Raw genomic sequence first — 13,488 nt, 5'->3', positions numbered from 1 at the left:
AGGCTAAGCACTTCATACTTCGTGATGCAATGACAATTATGAGTGATGAGTGATGTGACAAGGCATGCTTCATCGTTATGTTAAGATTTCATGACAAAGGGTTCCTAAGGGAAATATATTTGGTCATGTATCTGTGCAGTGTGTGATAGTGACACTAAAGTTAGGCTGCAAGAGCTAAGTGTGTGGAAAAATATATTGAAAAGAGTCAAATGGTGGTGACTCTTAGGCTAGGTAAGCTAATAATATAGGGATCAAGCCCCCAAGTCTAGCTCTAAATGAAAAGGGATGAGCATAGGGAATTCCTTGATATGATCATGGTGTAAGTGTGTGAATGTGAATATGAATGCATGTTTATTACGGTCGCACCTCGATGTGAGGTTGCCTACGTATCCGTTAGGAATCAGGCCGAACGTAGCTCTAGCCGAACCTCGCACAGGTGTGTGTACCTCAAAAAGGTCTTTAAAGGGTTGTAACGCGGTTAGGCTAAAGGTTATAGAAGAAGGGGATAAAGGCTCAAGACCCTAGACAAGCCCCCAAGGTGTGCAACCTTGCTTCTGAATCTTTGTATTTTCATGCTTGAGGTTTTCTACTCTTTTTTTTTAGCTCTTTCTTTTGCTTTAGCATTTATTTTATTTTAATAAGTGTGGGCAATCCCGATCATGCGTTCTATCACTCACTTGGCATTCATGTTTCTCAGGCACGGTACCGAGCACTCGATAAGAGACGCAATCTGAGACGTGTTCTTATCGAAGATATTTTCATATCAAAGACATTGGAACACTAGCCCTTTCGTACACTTTTATTTATTTTTAATCATTGCTCATTTTTAATTTTTTTTGGATTCACTCAAGCTTAGAATTGCATAAGTTACACACCATCCCATCCCAAGGTTAGGTAAATGTAGGTTGAAAAAAAGAAAGGTCTATCGTTAGACGAGGCTCAAAGTGGTTTATGAAGAAAGGATTTGTAAATTAGAAAGGCGAAAGGAGATATGATGTGGCTACAAAGGGGTGCCTCAAATCATTAGTATACCTTGTGCTTAATTCGACATGGATTTTTTTTTTTTTTTTTTTTTTTTTTTTTTTTTTTGCAATGTGATGATCATATGCAAGGAAATAAATGCTCATTTTATTAAAAGAAAATAAATAATCTACAAAATTAATCTAAGGGGAAAGAAAGGTGCCTATGCTAGACTTATTGGGAAAGGAAAAAATGAAAAAGAAATAGAAAAAGAGGTCATGAAATCCTGTCGTTGAAGCTCGCCTCTTGTCTTGTGTTGTTTCATCATCACCCTCATTTTTTGTTTGTCAATCATATGACTCAAACTCGATTCAACACACATGGATGGAAGAAGTGAAGAAAGATTGGAATAGAATGCGAAAGAAGATTTAGATGGAGGGATATGAAGAATTAGGAATAGAATGTACCCCCAACTCAAATGACGGAAAAGACCGACTCATGCATGAACCTAAGACATGGCCGTGGTGATGTATACTCAAAGTGTGTGCTAAGACTAGTGAGTGTAGGTGACATGTTAAGACTCGTGTCATGACCATGTGGCTAGACTATGTAACTAGACTCAAGCAAAGACTAAGTTAAGACTTCACATATATGCATTAAACTGGACAGACTGTGGTATTTTAGTCATAACTTTTGATCTGCGACTCTGATTGGGATGAAACCAACGCCAAATTAAAGATAAAACTCGGGGCTACAGATCCATAGGTTGTACTACTCGTATTTCTTTCTAGAACTCCATCTATGACCAAAACAAGTTGACGTTTGTGCAGTATACGGGAATAAAAATCCGGGTTGACTTAAAGGAACTTTGACTCGATTTTATGTTTATTTATTAGCTCAAATTAATTAATTAATTAATTAAACAAAGTCCTTTTGTCATTAATCAGTTTATTTAGTCTTAACACAAGTCAAACAAACGGTTAGGAAAAATCACATAGAGTATGCACAACAAATAATGCACAATTAGTCAAGTAGGCACAATATGATGCAATGAGTTTGCAACCTAACCATGGCTCTAGTTCTCTAAAGTTCGGGATATGGTTTAGTCAAATAGGGTCCATGGTTAATTGTCCGGATGCACCGCGCAGAAGCCTAACCGTGAAGGGTTAGCGCGTGTGGATGGGACACCGCGAGTTTTTAGAAAAAACTCACTTCCATGGTTTGGTGAATTCAACATCTCAGATGTACCCTTTGTTGCCAGGAGCGTTCAATCGGGTAGATAGAGCATGAATTCCCAGAAGGTTATGTACATATGTAGAACACATATGGGTTTCAGAAAAGTGAGAAAAAATTCAATCAGGAAGTAGGATCGAGCAAACAATACGAAAAACCGGTCGAAATTAGAACGCATATTTCTGGCTCGGTATTGGGGGAAATTGGTGCCAGCAAACAGAGACTGGCGCCAACTTTTAACTGTAGCGCCTGACGCCAATACTGGCGTCTGGCGCTACGGCTAAAAGTATGGAGCCAAGCTCTGGCCCCTGACGCTACTTCCCACATGCCTCAGCAGCTTTCTGTGCTCAATAAAATCATCCAGTTTCGCGCGGTGTTATTTCAGTCCTAGTTGTGAAAGACATTTCTCAAATTTCCTACGTGTAAAATCCTTATGTTTTTGACTCATTACGGATGGTCTTTCCAATGAGAACCTTTTTATGCATATGCCACAATGTTAATCAAAATTACGCACATGAAATACTTAGAACTTTTCGAGTCTCATCCACTCATTCTAAATCATTGCCGAAACAAATTCAGGAATTAAAATAGAAATCCTCCCCAGCGAAGTCGCCAAAAACTGTAGGGAATAATTTCAAGCCTTAAAAATCCCACTAGCTTGAACCCCACTGTGATCATACACTAAAGTACGGTGGCGTCCAAAAGGGAAGAAGATAGAGCAAAAGAGTCGCCAACAAGTTTTTTTAAGGAACTTGTAAATCGTTCACAGGATGAAGGTTACACCCCTTAACGATCCAAGAGATCGTCAACTCCATAAGGTCATGAACCAAATAAGGGTTCGGGGATGATGGTACAAATCCAACCTAAAAGAGATTGAACCTGCCCTAATAATAGGCCTCTACTTTATTCTGCTCGTATTCATGTGCGCTTTCTGACTAACATACAATCAATAGGATTAACCCTAAACCTGTTTAATCTATGTTGGTTGAATATTAATGCACAAATAAACTATTATTGGCGATCACTTGAATTATAATCACAATTAACCTAACAAGATTATTAATTATCTTATTAAGCGTGATTACAAGTACCAAATTCCCTTTAAACATGCAATAAAGGTGATCAAGCAATAACAATATAAAATAATATGTATCAAGCAACATAATAAATAATCAACATCATTAATAATAATAATATCAATCATAATCATAATCATATTAAAGCATAGCAAGATCCTAGGCATGATACTAACAAGATTAATAACAAACCCTAGCATGTCACTAAGCAATAAAAATCAAATCTTTAACCCTAACATGATACTAACATGAATTAATATTAGGAAGAAAATAAAAGGCATCATAACAATCATATTTGATATTAAAAATACCCTAGACATGATACTAGGAATATCATAATAACAATATAAACATGATATCGACATCATAATATCAATTAAAACAATTAAAGTACTTACTTGGATGCCTCGTACCTCTTTCTAATAACAAAATACACACGTTAGTAACTTCAAGGAAAATAATAAACAAAACAATTAAATTAAATAATTGAAAGAGAGATTTGGGACCAAACCCTCAGAAATTAAAACCTTTCACGTCTAGGGCGAAGGCAATTTCGAATATGGCTAGGTGTTTCTAGATCTTGTGAATGCGGAATTTTGTATGAAAACCAAAGTTTAGAAAAGAAAGAATGCCAAAAGACTAATGCTATTGAGAATTGATGAAAGAAAGATGATGAATAAAGAGAATTGGAGAATGTTGATGATTATTAATTGTAGATTGTAGATGATGAAGATAGTTGATGAAGACTTAAGAATAAGAAGAATTCGTGTATGAAAACGGAGTTTTTGATACGATATTTATAGAGAAAATCATCCAAAAAAGATAATTTATCAAAACAGAGTATGAAGACCACAAATCCACCTTGGCGCCAGACCTGGCTCATTGGCGCCAGGAACTGTGGCTAGCGCCAGGCGCCAATTCTGGCGTCTGGCGCTAATCTTGATTCTAGGCGCCAAGGCCTGGGGTTGGACGCCAAACTGGATTTTAACGCGTTTTCGAAAATCTGATAATTTTACCGTACTGGAAGATAAAATAATATAATTTCGGTCGAAAATGTTATTTGATCTAATTAAAACTCTAAAGAATCCTAATTGAATTAAGAATGACAAGACCTTCTAGAATGTTCTAGAAGACCAAAACCATTCCTAATTACATTAGGAATGATAAATCATATTAGGCCCTCCCCTAGATCATTGGGCCGTACTTAAAACTCAAACCGGGCCCAGTTTAGTAAATTGGCCATAACTTCCTCAATATTCATCGGAATTGGGCTTATAATATATCGTTGGAAAGGTCTTTGCAAGCCCCATCCAACTACACCACTATTGGACCCATATCATGGACCAACCAAACTGGATTGGCTGTTTTCTTAAAATAAAGTTTTCAAAAACAGAGAGAAGAGAAAGGAAAAGAAATAAAACTTTCCGCAACACTAGACCTTTCCACACTTTCGTTTCATTCGATTATGATTTGACGTGAAAGGTACTCATCACTGGGTTTGGTTTTGGGGAGACACAAATGGGTGTCTACACACACGTGGTCTTCTGTTACACCCTGTTCACTATCACTACCACTTGGGGTCTAAATTAGGCTTACAGTGGTACAAAAGAATATTGCAACTGGTAATTTGTTATTTTCAGTGGTCTTTCCTTTAATTTCAGTGGTAAAAAATTTTAAAGTACATTAATTAATTAATTACACCATAATATTGCCAAAAAATGCACTATTAATTTGTTAATCCCACCTCCAAATTGTAACCACCTACATATATTAAACCATTAATCGTCAATATGACAAAGTTCGAAGTAAAGGTTTATCTATGATAAGCATAGAAACATAAAAGGGAAACAAAGGTTTATCTTCATTATCTTCCTGATAACATTACCAATTCGTATCATCTTACTCACGAGGGAATAATAACATAATACATGAATTTCTCATATTTGATTGTAGTGATACATCCCTCCCACCATCATCAAACACTATTTATTTATAACAAATACTATTTATTTATAACAAAATGCATGAATAATGTATTGGTTTCCTCTTACTGTAATGATGATACCCTAGGAAGACTTAGAGGTACCCTAACAAGACTTAGAGCTACTAATTTTTCACCTAGGGGTAACCCTTCGTTAACAGTTGGTAACACTAGTGCATCAAATGATAGTTCCAGTTGTACTATTATTTATGACGGTAAAAGTACATAGTTAATGGTACCCTAAATAGTTACAGTGGTACCCTAAACAATTACAGAGGTTTTACAGAGGTACCCTACGTAGTGGTACAACATCAAGTCTCAAATGGTAATAAGTTGTTGTCAATGGTATGAAACCAACACATAATTGGACGTTTGAAAATGATGAACACACAACTTGAACATTATTCAAGTATTATATAAATATATCAAAAGTATTACAATAACATATCAACCGTATCAATTCCATTTATTAAATACATGGTGTCACTATATGGTAAAATGGTATTAATATTTATGCTTTTTAGTGAAAATATACACAAATAAAGGTATATGTGATGAGACAATAAAGGTTTATCGAATTGTTATAACTAAACAAGTAACAACTTTCATGTGATCTTTCTACCCAAAATATCACTTCCGAGTTCCTAACTACATACATTAGTGTTAAAGGAGCTTCAATACATCATTGTCACCAAAATAAAATCATGATACCCACTGCTTATTTTACTTATTTGACTTATTAATATATAAAATTACATCTTCCATTTCTTCTTAATTTGATTGTACTATAATTTATCTCAAAGGTACCATTGTTGGACTTAAAGGTAACCCTTACTTTACTAATACCAAGTACTGAGTAGTACCCTAATAAGTTACAGTGGAACCTTAACAAGTTACAGTGGATCCTAATAACTTTCACCCTCCCATTGACCTTTTAACAAATTCAGATAGATCTTTAAGCTTTTAAGTTACTTATTTGACTTATTAATATATAAAATTACATCTTCCATTTCTTCTTAATTTGATTGTACTATAATTTATCTCAAAGGTACCATTGTTGGACTTAAAGGTAACCCTTACTTTACTAATACCAAGTACTGAGTAGTACCCTAATAAGTTACAGTGGAACCTTAACAAGTTACAGTGGATCCTAATAACTTTCACCCTCCCATTGACCTTTTAACAAATTCAGATAGATCTTTAAGCTTTTAAGTTGGACCTTAACAATTCAAATATACACCCAGTTGGACCTTTTAGGTCTCAGTGGTACCATTAACTACTTCAATTGGACTACCCAGGGTTTAGGTAGTAACCAATGTCAGTCGTACCTTTAACCAATGTCAAAACCAATGTCAGCGATACCATTAAGTAGTTCAATTGGACCTTTACAGTTTCAGTGGACCGTTAACAAAATACGTAGTAACAGTGCTTAAACAATAACAACCTGGCCCAAATTAACATACTTAATTAAACAACAACCTGGCCCAAATTAAACAACAACCTGGCCCAAATTAAACAACCTGGCGTGGCCCAAATAACATCAATGATTAAAAAAATAATTACACATACTTAATTAAACAACAATTGTGGCCCAAATTAAACAACCTTGGCCCAAATAACAACCTGGCCCAAATTAAACAACCTTGGCCCAAATAACAACCTGGCACAAATTAAACAACCTGGCCCAAATAACATCAATGATTAAAAAAAAATTAACACATACTTAATTAAACAACAACCTGGCCCAAATTCATGACCATCACATTTTCCCAAAAGATTAAATTTTCCTTTACAAAGCAATGGCAAAACCATATAGCATCATATGGTTTTCAAAGTTATAAGTTAGATTTCTTTACAAAAAATTGACTTGTTACGCTACCCATATCCCAGAATTACTACACAAAAAGGGTGGGCAGCAATGCATTGTACTTTACAAAAAATTGACCATCAACACCACTTTTTACAACTAGTAAAACTACCCATATCCTAGAATTACTACACAAAAAGGGTGGGAAGCATTTCATTGTTAAAATGTTAGCCTACTTGGTATTGTTGGACCCACCATGGGTGGGAGTCTCGCTCATACTTCCAGGCCTCACCATGTACGGGAACTGAGAACCAGCCGTATTAGGCGACATATAACCACCCCCCATTTGCATCGCCATTCCATGCATTTGATAGTACTGTTGGTACGCCAAAAAATGTGGATGTGGGGGGAGGAAAAAAGGCCTCTGACTTGGAGAATTAGCAACCCCAACAGAAGGAGGCCGCTCCACCCCATGCAACGAAGTGAAGTACCCCAAAGACCCATCTCCATCTGTCATTTGAATGCCTCCTACACAATGAGGACTGTAACCCATCATAGGAAATGGATGTTGTTGTTCCTATTAGAACCAAATACACCCCAATAAGCAAAACAAAGAGATAACCAAAAATAAAAATAACAATTATTTTCAACTTCAATAATTGTAAACGTATCAGTGACTTACCTGTGAAAAAGAGGATTGAAGGTTGTTTTGAGAACCCCCAACAACTGCAGCACTTCCTTGTTTTCCACTACTCCTCTTGTTACCCGGTTTTTTCGAATTTTCAACACAAGACTTGTACCTTGAAGCAGTGGTACGGTGAGGAGGTTTCTTCGGAATTGGCGGGTCCTTTATGGTAGCAAGTTGTGTAGACAGGTCCTTCGCACAACTTCCTTGCTTTTCAGTATCAGGTGGTGAAGCCTCTTTTTCCAAACAAACAGAAGAAGGTGTCCCATTACACCCCAAAAGGACAGATCTGTTTCGGGTTAACATGGACAATTTCTCTTCTACTTGTATATCAAGCAACTGCAAACCATTCAACACTACATCGGAAGCACTCTTGCAAATAGAAGCCTTAGAACAAATGGGAGAGAACTTCACCATCATCTTATCAAATCTACATACCGCCTCCGTCTTGCTAGGATCATGGTACTTCACTTTCACTCTAGTGTGCTTCCTAATTACATCTTTCCTCCAACGACGTAGGATGTACTTATCAGGAATTTCTCTACAGTTGTTCATCTAAAACACCATAATCATATGGCGACATATGATACCATGGCAATCGAAGTACCTGCATTCACAATCTGCTTCTTTTGTGCTGCTATTGTATGTCACCTTGTACACCCGTTTCCTCTGAGAGGGTACTTCCTTCCTTGAATTCTTAGGTTTCCACCAAACAATATCCTCAAGCACATGTTCTATCAATGTATCAGAGATCTGCCGCTTCTCCAAACCTGTAACATGTACAATATAAACAAAATTCAATCTGCTAAAAAATTCTTGAAATGTGTACAACATTGAAATGTAGACTTAGTTATGCCTCCCTACCCGTCACACATAGCAGCCTAATGCACTCCCTTTGGACTTCTTTAAATTTGGCATCGGTATATATTTTCCGAAACATAGACTCGGCTGGGAATGCTGTCATGGGCTGCCTAACATATTTGGAGTTGTTATCATCAGCTCTTTTCTTAGTAGCAGCTCTAACCTCAAGAGCTTCACAATATCTCTCCACAAATTCACAAAGCAATGTATGCCGGCTCAAATAACCATCGAAAAAACTATGTATACTCTCAATTCTTTGGGTTGTTTTCATGCCGGCCCAAAAAAGATGCTTCACGAACGCAGGTATCCACATATCACGTTCACCATACAAGCCTTCAAAAAACTTCAAATAAGTGGCAAATAACAGAAACACTAAATGGCACAAAATACAAGTATAACAACACACATCTCATGTATAACACATTAACTGAACTGATCCAAAAGGCCTGGTCTAACACACACCCAAACCAGGAATAGGCCTCTGTGTATAACACAATAGTAAATACAGCAGAAGCATAACTAATATTTTACAACATTATACCAGAAGAGTATTAATACCAACAAAGCATAAATAATAGTACTTCTAGCATAAACATAAGTAATATTTTAAAACCTACATTACAATAAATAGTATAAGCATATAATATTTAACCCATAAAAAACAGAAGCATAAAACCCGACTACAACATTCCTTTTTATGTCGGAATAATTAATAACATTAAAGTCATATTTTAGAACTACACACCTTCCAACCACCCGTCCGTTTCACATTCGTGTTTCTTGATCACCTCTGCCCACCGTCGTTCAAACTCTTCAATGTCCAAACTATCATACACAACACTCTCTAAGTCTACCTTCAACTCGGGATAATTTGGATGCTTTCCCAGCTTGGTAGAGAATTTTTGCAATATATACCAAATACACCACCTGTGTGTGGTCCCTTTCATTGTAGTCTTCAAAGCTTTCCTCATCGCAGGGTCCTGATCTGTTAGTATTGCAACCGGGGTTTTGTTGTTCATACACCGCAACCAATAGCTATAAACCCACTCAAAGGTCTCAACGGTCTCTCTCCTAACAAGCGCGCACCCAAAAAGAATTGTTTGACCATGGTGGTTAACTCCCACAAAGTTGCAAAACGGTAACTTGTACTCATTAGTCAAGTATGTGGAGTCAAAACAAACTACATCTCCAAACTCCTCATATGCCATGCGACACCTAGCATCTACCCACAAAACATCCTTCAACCTACCCTCTTCATCAACTCGATAAGTGTAGAAAAAATCAGAGTTATCATCAACTATAGTTTGAAAATAGCTAAACATTGCTTTAGCGTCACCTTCATCAAAAATTCTTTTCCTGAGCTTAGCCACTTCCTCATGAAGGTCTTTCTGGGCAAAGGGCATGTTCTCCACCCCGTTACGCTCCCTGGCCATTTTGTTATATATTTTTGCCACGGGAACCCCACATCGCCGCTCGTTGAAAAGCTGCCTCACAACATGTGGATTTCCCACCAGAAACTTCTTCCTCAACCTACTTATATTCTTAGCCTTTCCCGGAGTCGGTGTGTGTCGACAATGCTTAAGTTCTGCCCTCTGAACAACCCATTCCCCACGTTCATTAACATTAGCATACACATTCACAGGACAGTCAACTTTCTTACTCCTCCTCTTCACACCAACCGCTTCATCCTCAACAACCTGAGCATCGGTCACTAGACTAGCATCCACCTTCTTCCGCTTCCTATCAGGCAACCCAAAGCACTCACATGTCCACAAACAATTCCTTCTCATTTTTGCATTAGGCCCTTTCCCTACTTTACAAGCACTAGTACGAACAACACCAAATCAATTTTGCTTCCCATATTCCCTAAAATATTCATCAAGTTCCTGCCATGACTGGAAAACCATCCCAACTGAAGGAGGAGGAAGACCAACATCCACTTCAACAAACTCCTCTATCTCAACTGATATTGCAACACTACTAAAACCTTTCTTTGGAGTTTTATAAGACTCTTCACCAACCACAACCTTCATTCAAAAAAAAAATATAACAACATATATAATACATCCATATTTCAAAAATAAATACAACTAATTAAAACCATAGACATATCCAAAAACTAATTAATCTAAAACAACTACCCAACAACAAAGGATAACTTAAAGAAATATTAACATAGGGCGCAAATCATAATATGTGTAATATTCAATATAAACCTTTTGCTTCAATATCTTCCATCTTAATTATTTATTCAACTGGGAGAGCTCACTACTGAACCTTTGTTTATATTCAATATCAACCTTTTGCTTTAATACTTCCATTTGACTGAAACTATAACAATTAAATAGACAAAATCAAATGCTACCAATAACAACAACTACTCAATCTTAACCAAATTACACTAAACAAACCAGTGATCTTCAATTTCAGACAACAGAACTCCTATACACATTCAATTTTCCAATTCAATTTTCCACTTCATTTGTCAATTACAATTTCAATTTCAGTAATCCAATACGATTGAACCCTAATTTACTGCCTAATATTACTCAAAACACATACTTCACAATAAATGACATCAAACCCTATAAATCGATTTTCGTGTTCATTTGTTAAATACTTACCCCTTTCAACAACTCCCTTAAAGCAGCACCGTCATTCACCTCTTCGACCTGACCTCCTCCTCCGCCATCATTCACCAGATCAAGCATCAGTACGTCATCATCGCCGGTGTTACTAACGACAGCTTCGTCGTGAGTAACACCATCTCCAACCATTGCATTCGCCTAACGTAGATGCTTTTCTGATATTTCTTCTACAGGTTTTGCCTTTTAGAGTTTGGGAAAAATAAGGTAGAAGAAGACTAATTTTTTTGCTTTTCCGAAAATTATTCAACAAGTACACATTTTTTATTCATAAGTCACTATCCCCTCAGCATATTAGTATTTTATTCTAATGTCACTATCATTCTTTTAGGACCCCCCCTCAGCATATTAGTATTTTATTCAAATGTCACTATCATTCTTTTAGGACCCCCCGATTTATTTTTTAGCTGAACGGTTTCTTTTCCCTCTAAAACCAGCCCCGTTTTAATATATTATCCACTTAATTGCAAAATTGCCATTGTGAGACAATACCCAAATGTCTCACAACCCTGCATTTCTACTTTCTCGTTCTTAGGAACACCTTTTAATATATAGTATAGACATATAGTATAGATTTTAATCAAAATTTTGTTCTCCTCTGTCTTTCCTCTTTTATTCTTCAGTTTCTCTCTCATCTGCTTTCTTTATTTTCTCTTTTGTTTCACTTTTCGATTGATTTTTTTGCTTACCATGGAATTAGTTGTTATTCCTGAAAAGATCGTCAATGTAGGTTAGTGTTTTGTTTTGTTGATTGTAATTAGGTTTTTTTTAGGTTATATTCAATTGTAATTGTATTTTGTTTGATTTCTATCAATTTGATCTATGTATGAATTTTGATTTTTTGTGGTGATTTTGTAATGAAATTTGATCAATTTGCTTAGGTTTGTGAACATGTAAATCATATGAATTGAATTTACGACATTTAATTATGAACATAAGAAAATTGAAGAAATAAAATGATTATGAAACATACGCGTTATAAGTTTTAAAATTTTAAAAATTTGAACATATGCATTAAAAATATGCATTTTAAAAAATGAACATACACATTTAAAATATGAACATATGCATTGGTTGATTTTTTAAATGCATATGAACATAATTAAGCATTTCAAAAGGTGAACATCTACATTAAAAAATATGAACATATGGGTTCTCATAAAGTGAACATATGCATTTCAGAAAGTTTACATAAGCATTTCAGAAAGTTTACAAAATGTTTCAAAATATGAACATAAGAATTTAAAAAAGTGAACATATGCATAAAAAATATAAACATAAGCATTCAAAATATGAACATAAGCGTAAACAGACAAAATGAGAACATTTATGAACATTAAGTATATTTATCATATGAACAACAAATAATAATAATAATAATAATAATAATAATAATAATAATAATAATAATAATAATAATAATAATAATAATAATAATAATAATAATAATAATAATAATAATAATAATAATAATAATAATAATAATAATAAGAACACTTCAAAATATTATATGAACATAAAGTATCCGTTAGATTCACTAACTTTTTTTAACAATTCTAATAAAATTTCAAACAACAAGGTATCGAACAATATTCAAAGAAAATTAAGTGATATTATATAAATTCAAATAAAATTAAGTGAAATTTATCTAAAATTATCTTTTTTGGGGGAATCCGTTTGATTTTCATCTTATCTTATATATCCACATGGTTGTTTTGGATGAGAGAGAGTAAATTGTGTTTGATTGTAAGGCCCCGTTCTTTTCATCTTATTTTTGCTGAACTGAAATTATTTTTACTGAAACAAAATTATATTTGCTGAACTTAAATTATTTTTACTGAACTTAGATTGATTTTACTGAAATAAAATTATTTTTGCTGAACTGAAATTATTTTTTTGGATATTTTGTGAAAAACTACCTTTTAAACTTTGAATTTTGCGAAAAACTACCCTAAAAACAAAATGTTGTAATTAATTACCTTATAAAGTATAAAATGTTGTAATTAACTACCTTATAAAGTATAAAATGTTGTAATTAACTACCTCCCACCGGAATAACACATTTGATTTTTATTTTCCGGTGTTGACCATGTCACATGACCCTTTAATGACTTAATTCCCTCCTTTCTCCCAAATTTTTTCGCTTTATACCAACTCTTTTCCTTAACAATACGATTATTCATATTTTATATTGTTTATTTGCAACCCCTTCGATAATTATATGGGTCGAATTAAGTCAT

At 34.9% G+C, this 13,488-nt stretch overlaps 1 protein-coding gene across 1 annotated transcript; it reads right to left on the bottom strand.

The window, feature by feature from the left end:
• Positions 1 to 7,289: 7,289 nt before the first annotated feature.
• LOC145639968 (protein FAR1-RELATED SEQUENCE 5-like) lies at positions 7,290 to 10,393 on the bottom strand. Its single transcript, XM_081691283.1, has 5 exons — positions 9,349 to 10,393; positions 8,607 to 8,936; positions 8,350 to 8,512; positions 7,740 to 8,283; positions 7,290 to 7,634 (listed from the first exon to the last, which is right to left on the bottom strand). The coding sequence occupies exons 1-5, from the start codon at positions 10,391 to 10,393 to the stop codon at positions 7,290 to 7,292; spliced, it is 2,427 nt and encodes an 808-aa protein (XP_081547409.1).
• Between the last annotated feature and the right edge of the window lie 3,095 nt (positions 10,394 to 13,488).

This window comes from Chenopodium album, chromosome 7, assembly GCF_948465745.1.
Source record: "Chenopodium album chromosome 7, dcCheAlbu1.1, whole genome shotgun sequence".
Taxonomy (NCBI): domain Eukaryota; kingdom Viridiplantae; phylum Streptophyta; class Magnoliopsida; order Caryophyllales; family Amaranthaceae; genus Chenopodium; species Chenopodium album.
This window is presented reverse-complemented; position numbering and strand designations above follow the sequence as displayed.